This window comes from Sinocyclocheilus anshuiensis, unplaced genomic scaffold (assembly GCF_001515605.1).
Source record: "Sinocyclocheilus anshuiensis isolate Anshui unplaced genomic scaffold, SAMN03320099.WGS_v1.1 scaffold3011, whole genome shotgun sequence".
NCBI lineage: Eukaryota > Metazoa > Chordata > Actinopteri > Cypriniformes > Cyprinidae > Sinocyclocheilus > Sinocyclocheilus anshuiensis.
Window position 1 is genome coordinate 47,227 of NW_015549563.1, and position 14,685 is coordinate 61,911.

General features: G+C 32.7%; 1 protein-coding gene across 1 annotated transcript in view; it reads right to left on the reverse strand.

Moving 5' to 3' along the window:
* Positions 1 to 776: 776 nt before the first annotated feature.
* The window catches only part of LOC107657208 (tricarboxylate transport protein, mitochondrial-like), a 24,154-nt gene continuing 10,245 nt past the window's right edge, over positions 777 to 14,685 (reverse strand). The window contains exons 4-9 of the mRNA XM_016445231.1: positions 4,940 to 5,078; positions 4,758 to 4,842; positions 3,736 to 3,840; positions 3,482 to 3,597; positions 2,772 to 2,845; positions 777 to 1,362 (exon numbers count right to left, since the gene is read on the reverse strand). Coding sequence (XP_016300717.1) covers positions 1,248 to 1,362; positions 2,772 to 2,845; positions 3,482 to 3,597; positions 3,736 to 3,840; positions 4,758 to 4,842; positions 4,940 to 5,078 — 634 coding nt within the window. The 3' untranslated portion in view covers positions 777 to 1,247. The remainder of the gene's footprint in view (positions 1,363 to 2,771; positions 2,846 to 3,481; positions 3,598 to 3,735; positions 3,841 to 4,757; positions 4,843 to 4,939; positions 5,079 to 14,685) is intronic.

The window sequence follows — 14,685 nt, forward strand, 5'->3', positions numbered from 1 at the left end:
TTTCCATGCTGATTCTGCCCTCTAGCGGTCAGCAGCAGCACTGCAGATTCAATTTTGATCAATAAAAGATACATGACACTATTTCACCTCATACAGATACTGACACACACAGAGCTGGAGATTCATGCTGCAAAAACCGAAGGGTTTACACAGAAAACACACTTAAATAATCCATCTCAGATCCATTCAGAGGTGAGTCTGCTCTGTAATCAGTCACATTTACAGTAAGTGTATGTATCTGACATTCACTGAATCTATATTCCAGTTCAATCTATTGCACATGGACAGATACAGCAGGTCATGACCGACAAAAGATGCTTCAAAACCGACAAAGGAATTATTATAAATGTCTGTTTGTGTTTTTCAGAATTGAATGGTTAAGTAGGGGTGCCCAAACTCGGTCCTGGAGGGCCGGTGTTCTGAAGAGTTTAGCTCCAACCCCAATCAAACACACCTGAACAAGCTAATCAAGCTCTTATAGGCATACTAGAAACTTACCGGCAGGTGTGTTGAGACAAGTTGGAGCTAAACTCTGCAGGACACCCGCCCTCCAGGACCGAGTTTGGACACCCCTGGGTTAAAGGCACGTGTGCATCAGGAAAATAAATATAAAATATATTCAAATTAATTCATAAAAATGGTTTTACAAATGTAAAAATATTAGCCTTAGATAAAAACAAAACATTTTAAGTAGAAATGTCAGAAACATAAAAAAAAGAAAGAATCATATTTAAATATTTTTTTTCATACAGTATTATGGAATGATGTGCAATTAAATTTCTCTTTTTATGTAAATCTATCAATAAATATTCATATACCCCCAATATGTAAATATTCCCACTTGCTCTTGAAGATTTTCTCCGATTAAAACATTAAACACATTTACAGTCACACTTTTCTCTAGATTATTTCTCTGGCTCAAGAGTTTCATGTTTGTTTGTGTGCAAACATTTGTAAACATACACGTGTGTGTGTGTGTGTTTGTTTGCTCTTTATTAAATCTAGCAGTTAAACCATCTATTTATTAATAAACAAAATCTGTTAAATTTGGCACTTACAGTGTTTAATGTTAACTTGACTACAGTTTAAGAGTATTTCAGAGCTGTTGTATGATATTAAAAATCTAGTTTTTTTAAATATTATGTGCGTGTTTAAAGGCAGAACTAATGGGATGAAATCAAACCCTGACGTAACTGCAGACGTGAACAGCTCCGTCACAGTGAAGGCGTCTCGTCTCGTCTCTTCACTCACTCCGTCTTCCAGACTTTGTTTAGGATCTTGACGACCTCCTCGTAGATGATGAAGACGATGGCCACGTCCAAACACACACGGCCCAGCCGCGGGACCGTGCCTTTATAAAACCTGAACGAGACGCCCAAACACACATGAACACATTCAATCATTACACATTTAATAAATGTTAACTTAAATAAAATATAGCATAAAATAATTACTTATTACTAGTTGCCAAGGCAACATTTCTAATTTCTTAACTTTATGTAGTCAAATATCTAAAACTAAAACTGAAATAAAAATTTATAAAAACGAAATAGACTTTTAAAATAATAATAATAATAATAAAAACAGCAAAATTACTAAAACTTTGCTCCATTAATGGTCACAAGACATGTAGGTAATCAAATGAAAATATTTAATATTTTTTATTTTGATTGTTTTTATTCTAAATCTATTTATTTCTTAAATTTTACATTACTTTATGATTCATTATTAGCTTTTCATCAACTCACAAACCTCAGTTTGAGGTTAAACTAATTGAATAACCCTAAACTTAACCAGCAAACCAGTGTTATTTTAGACTCCCATCCCTGACCTGCTGCACGACACACTCACACACACACACACACGCACACACACACACACACACACGCACACACACACACACACACACGCACACACACACACACACACACGCACACACACACACACACACACGCACACACACACACACACACACGCACACACACACACACACACACGCACACACACACACACACACACGCACACACACACACACACACACGCACACACACACACACACACACGCACACACACACACACACACACGCACACACACACACACACACACGCACACACACACACACACACACGCACACACACACACACACACACGCACACACACACACACACACACGCACACACACACACACACACACGCACACACACACACACACACACGCACACACACACACACACACACGCACACACACACACACACACACGCACACACACACACACACACACGCACACACACACACACACACACGCACACACACACACACACACACGCACACACACACACACACACACGCACACACACACACACACACACGCACACACACACACACACACACGCACACACACACACACACACACGCACACACACACACACACACACGCACACACACACACACACACACGCACACACACACACACACACACGCACACACACACACACACACACGCACACACACACACACACACACGCACACACACACACACACACACGCACACACACACACACACACACGCACACACACACACACACACACGCACACACACACACACACACACGCACACACACACACACACACACGCACACACACACACACACACACGCACACACACACACACACACACGCACACACACACACACACACACGCACACACACACACACACACACTCACACCCTCACACACACACACACACACACACACACACACACACTTACGCCGCTGGTCCTTCTTGTCGCATGATCTTCATGGCACAATCAATCGTGTTTTTATACTTATGAGCTTCCAAACCCTAAAAAAAACATGTTTTCATTAAAACTTTAAACACTCCTAGTGCTTTATTAACAGAAATACACTATAAAATGCAGCTTACAAACTTTATTTTATAATAGCAAATCAATTTTGTACATAGTGCTACAACTGAATGATTTGAAACAAAAGATGATTGAAATTCATGGGCCAGAAATCAGAAACGTCATGAGCTGCTTATTTGATCATTTTTATTCTAATTTTCTAATATATTTATTTGTTTTCTTTTTTCTTCTATTATTGTATCTTACTGTATTCAAGTTTTCATTTATTTTATTTTTATTTTGAAATTGTACAGCACTTTTGGCACACTCTGTAGATTATAAATAAATCAATTACAAATTAAATAAAAAGAAAAGTGCTTTATGAATAAATTTTGATTTGCTTTGCTATAATGGTCAAAGGTTACAGTATATATTATATAACTAATACAGTTCATAGAAATCAATTCATGACATTTGTAAAAAATTTAAAATAATTTATTGCACATGGATAGAGAAAATAAAGTGGCTGGATTATCAAAAACAGACAGAATAAGGTGTGTTTCAATGCAGCATATCAAGTGCTTTGATATGAAATCAACAGGATTGATTTGTATTGAGATAAACGCTCTGCGTACCTGCATTCTGGTCTTGATGACGTCCAGCGGCGTGTTTCCAAACACACTCGCCGCTCCAGCAATCGCACCAAACGCTCCTGTGACGATGGGGTTGATGGATTTGTTGGGATCGTCACCTAGAAAACATCCAAAAACATCCTGATGTGACACCAGAGGAGACTCTATCTGCCATCACCTCGATGAGCAGCAGAGGGCAGTGCAGCTCAGATAGTGTTTTATAGTGTGAGACTGCTGATGCACAAACACACACTCACCCTTGTACCAGTTCCTGAGAGAGGTCATGACGAAGAACCGGATCGCCTGATTGGATCCCTGTTTGAGGATAGTCGCTGTGAGGCCTTGATAGGTCCCTCTGATTCCTGAGAGACACATACAGAGCGCTAGGAGCATCACTTATGGAATACAAACATTATAAATGACCTATCATGTGCACTATGTACGGCGTAGTTTTATTCACTTATTTGCAACTACGTGAATATCTATATCAAATTAAAAATTAATTGTCAAGAGTGACAAATCAATATGGATAATTTGCAATACAATAACTCGCACACAATCTTTTGTTTCCAAGAAAAGCACACCAGAAGAAATGATAGACAATGCAAAAATAATACAAATAAAATAAAATACAAAATATAATCATTGCAATAGCAATTGCTTGCTAGATGACCTTTTTCATTTGGCTTATTTGTAGATGATAAATAAATAATAATAAAAAATAAAATAAAATAAAATAAAAGCTCCAGAAACCACAAGATCCTACAAAGGACATGTGGTTTAAAAAAATAAATAAATAAATAAAATAAAATAAGCATAAATGCTCCAGCATGATCCCCCTACATAGGACAAAATATTTTAAAAATGCTGAAATAAAATTAAAGCCCCAGCAACCACAAGATCCTACAAAGGACATGTGGTTTGAATAGAATAGAATAGAATAGAAAAGCTCCAGCATCCCGTACATAGGACAAGTGGTTTAAAAAAAAATAAAAATAATAATAAAAAAAATTTATAAAATAAAATAATGCTCCAGCATCCCCTACATGGGACCAGTGGGTTGGAAAATAATATAAAGTGAAATAAATGTAAAAAATAATCTCGACCAGAAAAACTAAGACATGTCATGATTGTATTAAGGGGTCTATATGGATGAATTGTTTCTTTTTAAACTCTTGTCATGGGGAAAATTCAACAGAACAGGCCTTACAATCAGGACACTGAGTTTTTCCCACAGCTAAGAGTTGAAATAGTCAAAACAAAGATCTAGGTGTTTCACCTTGAGTTCTGACGATCTCTCGCACTCCGTGGAAAAAGCCTCTGTATTTGGGATTAGCTGAGGTTTGATCATGGATGAATTTCACCTGGAAATGTGAGCGATGAAGCACGTACGGTAAAGCTTCAGCAGAAATAAATGCCATTGCTGATGTAATATTCAACATGAATGACCTTTGACCTCACCTTTATGGTCTCCATGGGACAGACGACCAGGACGGCCTCTATCACGCCGGCACCCAAACCGCAGACTAACCCTCGAGTGCTGTCCAGCTTCCCAGCCTCGTCTCTCATCTGGTTACTGAGTATCTCAAACACACCGAACCTGCAGAGGAACACAGAGAAATTATATTAAAGCATAATCATCATCATCGCAACTGTGTTTTAAATGAAGCAGGAGAATGAAGCAGAAAGTTGTAAGCAAACATTAATAAAGCAGCGCTGCAGGGCAGGAAACTAATCAGATCCAAAAACCCAGTTAACATTTCAAAAAACAGCACGCAATATGAATCAATCATATTGTTTCTGAGAAAAGCACACCAGAATCAATGGTAAACAATGCAAAAGTCATACAAATAAATAAAATAAAATATAATCAATCAATAAATAAATAAACAAAAAACATAGCTAAAGTAATTGTTTGCTATATCACTTCTTTTATTTGGTTTATTTGTTGCTGCTAAAAATAAAATAAAATAATCACTAAAGCAGAGCTTGCTATATCACTTCTTTAATTTAAAATAAAAAATCAATTAAAATAAAAGATAAAATAAAATAAAATAATGGGGACTTACTTTTACTGCATATATATATATATATATTTATATATATATATATATTAGGGGTTGAAGGACTTCTGATTTTTTAAAGTCGACTTCTATGTGATGAAAGTCGAGTCGAAGTCGACTAGTCGCTGATGACGTCATTAATGAACAAATAAGTCTGGAGCTGTGACAAACACTTTGTGCACAGCTATGGCATATGACACAGCGCTGCCCACATGGCTGTTGCTCCTATAACAGCTTTTTTATCAGTTCTTTTGTCTTTATATTCGCTATAAGTCGTTATATTTCTCACAGATTTCTGCTCATTTTAAATCAGATACAGATAAAGCAGCACAGTAAAGATTACATTAATATGAATGCATTAGTGAGAGCGATTGCGCAGTAAAGATTACATTAATATGAGTGCATTAGTGAGAGCGATTGCGTGTGTGAATTAATTCTGCCTGGCAGCGTCTCTCTACTAGTAGTGAAGCTGTGGGATTTAGTTCTTAAGAAATATATGCTTGAACTTTTCAGTTTCAAAGCTATTTGATTGAGAAATCACAGAACAGTGTTGACAATACATTTCGCGATGTGTGCGTGATGTACGCGCTACTGTCTGTAATGTGTGTGCGTTACAGTGCAGCAGCGCATTAGATTAGAACGGCGATTAACTTACCTGTACAATAAGCTGTTTAAAACGTGCATTCTCCCGTTCAATTTCGAGCATCCAATAATATAATCACACATGTCTTATGGAGCGCTTTCAGAAAATGCATTTATTTGGGAAGTCCTTCAAAGATTTCTTATCCTGTTGTGCCCTCTATAGGACCAGCGACTAGTCGAGCTTAAAGCGTCATGGCAGAGCATTGAAGTCGACTAGTCGGTGCAACCCCTAATATATATATATATATATATATATATATATATACAACAAATTTACTAAAACTAACTAAAATGAAAATTTATGAACTAAAACAAACAACTTACACAAAAATGTATAAAAATCATATATGTATATTTAAAAAATCTTGAATAATTAATGAACGATTTGATTGACAGCAGTGCTTCTAGAGGCAAAGTTGTTCAGAATGAGGAGATCTATCATATGATATGAATATTGTGTGCCTGTGTGAAAAACTGTGCAACATACAATCGTTAACGACCTTGAAAAATGCCATATCGCCCCCCAGTGGCCGATTTCTTCTAAATTTCTCACAGACCTTTAGGGCTATGAGTCAAACAGGCCCACTGAGTTTCGTTCCAATCGGCCTCTGTTAACATTGTCTAATAGGTGCTCAAATTTCATTGGCCGATGGCGGCCATGTTTTTTGAGATACGCGAATGTCCTCATAGACACTTGTGTCACTTCGGACAAAGACACTGCATACCAATTTTCATGTTGATAAATGGGTTAGCACAGCTTTTTACGTTTTTTTCCCTATTATAGCGCCACCAAGTGGCCAAGCTCCACGATTTTTTTCATGTGACCTCAGATTGAGCTCTTACATAGTTGAAAGTTCGACTTTTTTGATAATTATTAATATCCACTCTCCAGAGAATCTTTCTACTCTGGTTTGGTTCCGATCAGGCAAAAACCTACGACTAGTTCGCAAAAGTAGGTTTTTCAAAAAATCCAAAATACCCGAAAATTTCGCAGACAATCAAATCCGAGGTGTGCATTTTTTCCGACATGAGCCAAGAATTCCAACGACATAAGACACTTGAGCCTGCAACCAACGGTTTAGGAGTTATGAGCGATTTCGTACTTTTGATCGCTGTAGCGCCCCGTGAGGCCGATTGAGGCAAGCATTGGTGACGTTGTAGACAGTGTGAGTACTACCAAGTTTCAAGTCTCTACGATTTACGGTTTTGTCTGCCCGATCAGTTTTAGGTGGAGATTTCTGATCCTTGACCATTCTATCAATTACAATAGGGTTTCAGCGCTACACACTCAAAACCCTAATAAAAATGAATTCAAAATTAAACAAAGGATGTAACTCCCATTAGCAAGACAGACATTGAATTCAGAACAGCATACTAGGATACTCCTCCTACTATTTTTGCTATATGTGGCAGAAATAGCAAGAATAGTACGCTAGTATGCTTTTCTGAATTCAGTCAGTGACTCTGTATATTACTTGTTAACATAAAGGAAACACAGACATGCATTTCCACAAACATATGCATGCAGACACACTGATTAGCCACAAGTCACAATCCTCAGAATCAGATCTGTGGCGTACTAAAGTGTTTCCTACTGAACGCCGCCGTGTCAGCAGTAAAGCGTCAGGTGTCCATTAGCAGGAGGAAGCAGCCGTGTGTTTTTATTACCTGCTCCACTTTATTTCTGGTGCTCAAGACAGATACGATCGCAAGACATCCAGCAGAGTCGAGCGCTTTTTACAGCACAGCACTGAACAAACAGACGAGCTAAACACAAACTGTCTGTCATTCTACCTGAACGCTTGACTCTGTCTGCTTAATGTCTCCGCTGGCATCATGCATTTAACAATCTCTCCATCTGCCTCTCTCTCTCTCTCTCTCTCTCTCTCCATCAAATTCAATTGACTCAAATTCAATTTTAAAATCATCCATCCTGCACTATTCATGTAGCTTTTTCTGCATGACAGGATGAAACTCACACTACAGAGACAGACTGGCTGTTTTGCATACTATATTGCATACTATTTTTCAAATAAATTGTGAAATAGTATGCAGTATGCATTAATAAATGATTTAAACAGCATTATGCTACAGTACTTGTTATCAGCACAAGCTCACAATGGCTGAGTTTTATATATACTGTATATAAATGAACTACGGAAAATATAAAAATAAAAACTCATTCAAAACATTAATAAAAACTATAATAGTATATTAATGAATTAAAACAAAATGTATAAAAATATCTAGATATAATAAAAAATTAATATAAATGACAAAAACGCAACAAAATTACTAAAACGTACTAAAATGAAAATACAAAAATAAAAACTCTTCCAAAATATTGATAAAAACTATAACATTATATTAATGAACTAAAACAAATATTTAAAACATTTATATAGACATAATTGAAAAAAACTAATAAAAATGATGAAAACAACAAATTTACTAAAACTAACTAAAATGAAAATCTAAAAAATAAAAACTCATTCAAAATATTAATAAAAACTATAACAGTATATTAATGAACTAAAACAAAAATGTATAAAAATCATATAGGTATATTTAAAAAACTAATAAAAATTACAATAAAACAACAAAATTACTAAAATTAACTAAAATGAAAATGAAAAATGTAAGAATGAAAAAAAACTAATTTAAGATAGCAATATAAATTATAACAGTTTATTGACTTGAAATAAAATAACTATTAACTGAAATAAAATAAAATTAAATAAATTTGGCTGTAGTAGCCAGAGCAACATTTCTCGTTGTAACTAGTACTAAAATAACTAAAACTGAAATTAAAATTATTAAAAATTATTAAAACTATATAGATATAATAGAAAAAAACACAAAAAAACAAACGAAAATGAATAAAAGTGATAAAAAAAACACAAAAATACTTTAACTAGAATTAAAATGAAAACATAAAAATAAAAACAAATTCAAAATTTTAATATATTAATATAGACTAGTCTTTTAATGATACTAAAATAACACTGGTATGCACTAAATAGTGATTATACAAAAAATGTATACTGTATTCTACAAAATAATAATTTCAAACACTAGAATAAACACATACTTGCATCTTTAATTACAGCATAAAGTTATCTTAGAAAATAAAAATTGTTCTATTTAAAATTAACTAAAATGAAAATGAAAAATATAAGAATGAAAACAAAAACTAATTTAAGATAGCAATATAAATTATAACAGTTTATTAACTTGAAATAAAATAACTATTCACTGAAATAAAATAAAATTAAATAAATTTGGCTGTAGTAGCCAGAGCAACATTTCTCATTGTTGTAACTAGTACTAAAATAACTAAAACTGAAATAAAAATTATTACAAATTATTAAAACTATATAGATATAATAGAAAAAAACACAAAAAAACACAAAAAAACAAACGAAAATGAATAAAAGTGATAAAAAAAACACAAAAATACTTTAACTAGAATTAAAATGAAAACATAAAAATAAAAACAAATTCAAAATTTTAATATATTAATATAGACTAGTCTTTTAATGATACTAAAATAACACTGGTATGCACTAAATAGTGATTATACAAAAAATGTATACTGTATTCTACAAAATAATAATTTCAAACACTAGAATAAACACATACTTGCATCTTTAATTACAGCATAAAGTTATCTTAGAAAATAAAAATTGTTCTATTTTTGGCAGTCCAGTTAAATAATGAAGGGTTGATATGACTTCCAGGTCAAGCTAAGTGCATTGCATTGTGGGATACGATCCTCCACAGTGTTTTGTATACTGCACATTTTGTAGCACGAATGCAAAAAATGAAAATGAAAAATGTAAGAATGAAAAAAAACTAATTTAAGATAGCAATATAAATTATAACAGTTTATTGACTTGAAATAAAATAACTATTAACTGAAATAAAATAAAATTAAATAAATTTGGCTGTAGTAGCCAGAGCAACATTTCTCGTTGTAACTAGTACTAAAATAACTAAAACTGAAATTAAAATTATTAAAAATTATTAAAACTATATAGATATAATAGAAAAAAACACAAAAAAACAAACGAAAATGAATAAAAGTGATAAAAAAAACACAAAAATACTTTAACTAGAATTAAAATGAAAACATAAAAATAAAAACAAATTCAAAATTTTAATATATTAATATAGACTAGTCTTTTAATGATACTAAAATAACACTGGTATGCACTAAATAGTGATTATACAAAAAATGTATACTGTATTCTACAAAATAATAATTTCAAACACTAGAATAAACACATACTTGCATCTTTAATTACAGCATAAAGTTATCTTAGAAAATAAAAATTGTTCTATTTTTGGCAGTCCAGTTAAATAATGAAGGGTTGATATGACTTCCAGGTCAAGCTGAGTGCATTGCATTGTGGGATACGATCCTCCACAGTGTTTTGTATACTGCACATTTTGTAGCACGAATGCAAAAAAACAACAACAACTGTACTGAGTTGATTTTGAGGATATGTGCGTTTGCAGGCCCTCTGTATAAACCAGTGTAAATCTACCAGAGCTGAAGCGGATGGTTTGGGTGTGGCGCTCTGGAAAACACAGCTGCATTCAAATAAGACGCTGCTCGTTGTTTGCAGGCCCTCTGTATAAACCAGTGTAAATCTACCAGAGCTGAAGCGGATGGTTTGGGTGCGGCGCTCTGGAAAACACAGCTGCATTCAAATAAGACGCTGCTCGTAAATGCAATCTGGGCTCGGATCCAGCGGTCAGTGTCAGACGTACAGCACTGGATCCATTAGCAGGACAAACACAAGGTCACCCGCACAATACCAATGCAATCAGCTAATGAAAAGAGGAGGAGGAAGACGATAATCAATCAGAGTGATGAAGGGACAGACGACACGGCCTTAAAGAGACAAACACCACTAAACATGAGACGAATTAGATTCAGAATAACTAGAATGAGAACAATTGTCTGGACATGTGTTTCACTTTCGACTTTTCATGCAGGTCTGAATCCTAGCAGAATTTTATTCCTGTTTTCTCTCCATGTTAAAGGAATCGTTTTCCCAAATATGAAGTTATTCACCGTGATGTCATTTCAAACCTGTCTGGAAATCTGATTTTTATGGAACATGCTAATGCTGCTGTTGTTTTGAATATATTTTAAATCAATTTTATTATTTTTTTAAATATAATTTTTTTTTATTTAACTAAAATGAAAATGGAAGATATCAAAATAAAAACAAAATATACATATAAAACAAAATATTAATAAAAACTATAACAGTACATTAATTTTAAAAAGTATAAAAATTGTATACATTTAAAATAATATATTTAATATAGATATATCTTTAAAAAACTAATAAAAATGTCATAAAAAACCAAGATGCTGAAACTTTCACTAAAATGAAAATGAAAACGAAAAATATAAAAATAAAAATTTACTCAAAAAATTTATAAAAACTATAAAAGTATATTGAGCTAAAACAAAATTACTAAAATTATATAGATATGTTTTTAAAAATTAATACAAATGACAAAAACACACAATAAAATGACTAAAACTGTAACCAAAATGAAAATGAAAACGGAAAATATAAAAATAAAAACTAATTCAAAATATTAATAAAAACTATAACAGTATATTTATTCATGAACTAAAAACATAGATATAATAGAAAAAAACACAAAAAAACACAAAAAAACAAACGAAAATGAATAAAAGTGATAAAAAAAACACAAAAATACTTTAACTAGAATTAAAATGAAAACATAAAAATAAAAACAAATTCAAAATTTTAATATATTAATATAGACTAGTCTTTTAATGATACTAAAATAACACTGGTATGCACTAAATAGTGATTATACAAAAAATGTATACTGTATTCTACAAAATAATAATTTCAAACACTAGAATAAACACATACTTGCATCTTTAATTACAGCATAAAGTTATCTTAGAAAATAAAAATTGTTCTATTTTTGGCAGTCCAGTTAAATAATGAAGGGTTGATATGACTTCCAGGTCAAGCTGAGTGCATTGCATTGTGGGATACGATCCTCCACAGTGTTTTGTATACTGCACATTTTGTAGCACGAATGCAAAAAAACAACAACAACTGTACTGAGTTGATTTTGAGGATATGTGTGTTTGCAGGCCCTCTGTATAAACCAGTGTAAATCTACCAGAGCTGAAGCGGATGGTTTGGGTGCGGCGCTCTGGAAAACACAGCTGCATTCAAATAAGACGCTGCTCGTAAATGCAATCTGGGCTCGGATCCAGCGGTCAGTGTCAGACGTACAGCACTGGATCCATTAGCAGGACAAACACAAGGTCACCCGCACAATACCAATGCAATCAGCTAATGAAAAGAGGAGGAGGAAGACGATAATCAATCAGAGTGATGAAGGGACAGACGACACGGCCTTAAAGAGACAAACACCACTAAACATGAGACGAATTAGATTCAGAATAACTAGAATGAGAACAATTGTCTGGACATGTGTTTCACTTTCGACTTTTCATGCAGGTCTGAATCCTAGCAGAATTTTATTCCTGTTTTCTCTCCATGTTAAAGGAATCGTTTTCCCAAATATGAAGTTATTCACCGTGATGTCATTTCAAACCTGTCTGGAAATCTGATTTTTATGGAACATGCTAATGCTGCTGTTGTTTTGAATATATTTTAAATCAATTTTATTATTTTTTTAAATATAATTTTTTTTTATTTAACTAAAATGAAAATGGAAGATATCAAAATAAAAACAAAATATACATATAAAACAAAATATTAATAAAAACTATAACAGTACATTAATTTTAAAAAGTATAAAAATTGTATACATTTAAAATAATATATTTAATATAGATATATCTTTAAAAAACTAATAAAAATGTCATAAAAAACCAAGATGCTGAAACTTTCACTAAAATGAAAATGAAAACGAAAAATATAAAAATAAAAATTTACTCAAAAAATTTATAAAAACTATAAAAGTATATTGAGCTAAAACAAAATTACTAAAATTATATAGATATGTTTTTAAAAATTAATACAAATGACAAAAACACACAATAAAATGACTAAAACTGTAACCAAAATGAAAATGAAAACGGAAAATATAAAAATAAAAACTAATTCAAAATATTAATAAAAACTATAACAGTATATTTATTCATGAACTAAAAACTAAAAAAGTATAAAAATTATATAGATAAATAAAAAAAGGAACAGAAATGACAAAAACTAAATTACTAAAACTAACTTAAATGAAAATGAAAAATATAAAAAAAATTCAAAACAATTATAATACTTATATAGCTGAACTATTAAAAATGGCAAAAACAACAAAATTGCTAAAACTTTCACTAAAATGAAAATGAAAAATATAAAAATAAAAATCAACATAAAACTATAACAGTATATTAATAAACTAAAAACTAAAAACATAACAATATTACTAAAACTAAAATTAAAATATAAAATATATTAAAGAAACTAATTCAAAATATTCATAAAAACTATAACAGTAAATTAATGATACTAAAATAATAACGCTTAGAAAACAGCACACGAGTGAATGGACTAATGTTAGGATACTTTTACGGTGCTTTAATCACACAGTTTTGTTCTTTTTTGGAGCCTAGTGGACTACGAGTGCACTATGAAATGTTTACCTAAATTCATTACTTCAGACTTAAGTGCCTCTAGAAGCTTGCGTTCTGCAAGTGAACGTCGCTTTATTGTTCATCCCAAAGAAGCACAAAATCACTTTCACAGACTTTTACATTAACTGTTCCCTCCTGGTGGAATGACCTGCTCAACTCAATCCGAGCAGCTGAGTCCTTAACCATCTTCAAGAATCGGCTAAAAACACACCTCTTCCATCTTTATTTGACCCTCTAACTCTAGCACTCTCAATTCTAATTCTATAAAAAATAAAAAGCACACGAGTGAATGGACTAATGTTAGGATAATCACACAGTTTTGTTCTTTTTTTGGAGCCTAGTGGACTACGAGTGCACTATGAAATGTTTACCTAAATTCATTACTTCAGACTTAAGTGCCTCTAGAAGCTTGCGTTCTGCAAGTGAACGTCGCTTTATTGTTCATCCCAAAGAAGCACAAAATCACTTTCACAGACTTTTACATTAACTGTTCCCTCCTGGTGGAATGACCTGCTCAACTCAATCCGAGCAGCTGAGTCCTTAACCATCTTCAAGAATCGGCTAAAAACACACCTCTTCCATCTTTATTTGACCCTCTAACTCTAGCACTCTCAATTCTAATTCTATTCTTTATAAAAAATTAAAAAAAAAACACTTGCCCCTTTTAGACTTGCACTCTATTTATTTGCTGCTTGTTTTCTTTAAAAAAAAAAATACTAACACTTGCTTCTCTAATCTTTTTGTATTCTATCTGTTTTCTTTTCATTTATTATACAATTAACAAAAGCAAAAAAAGACCTCTAACACTAGCTTGCTCTATTCTTTTTCTA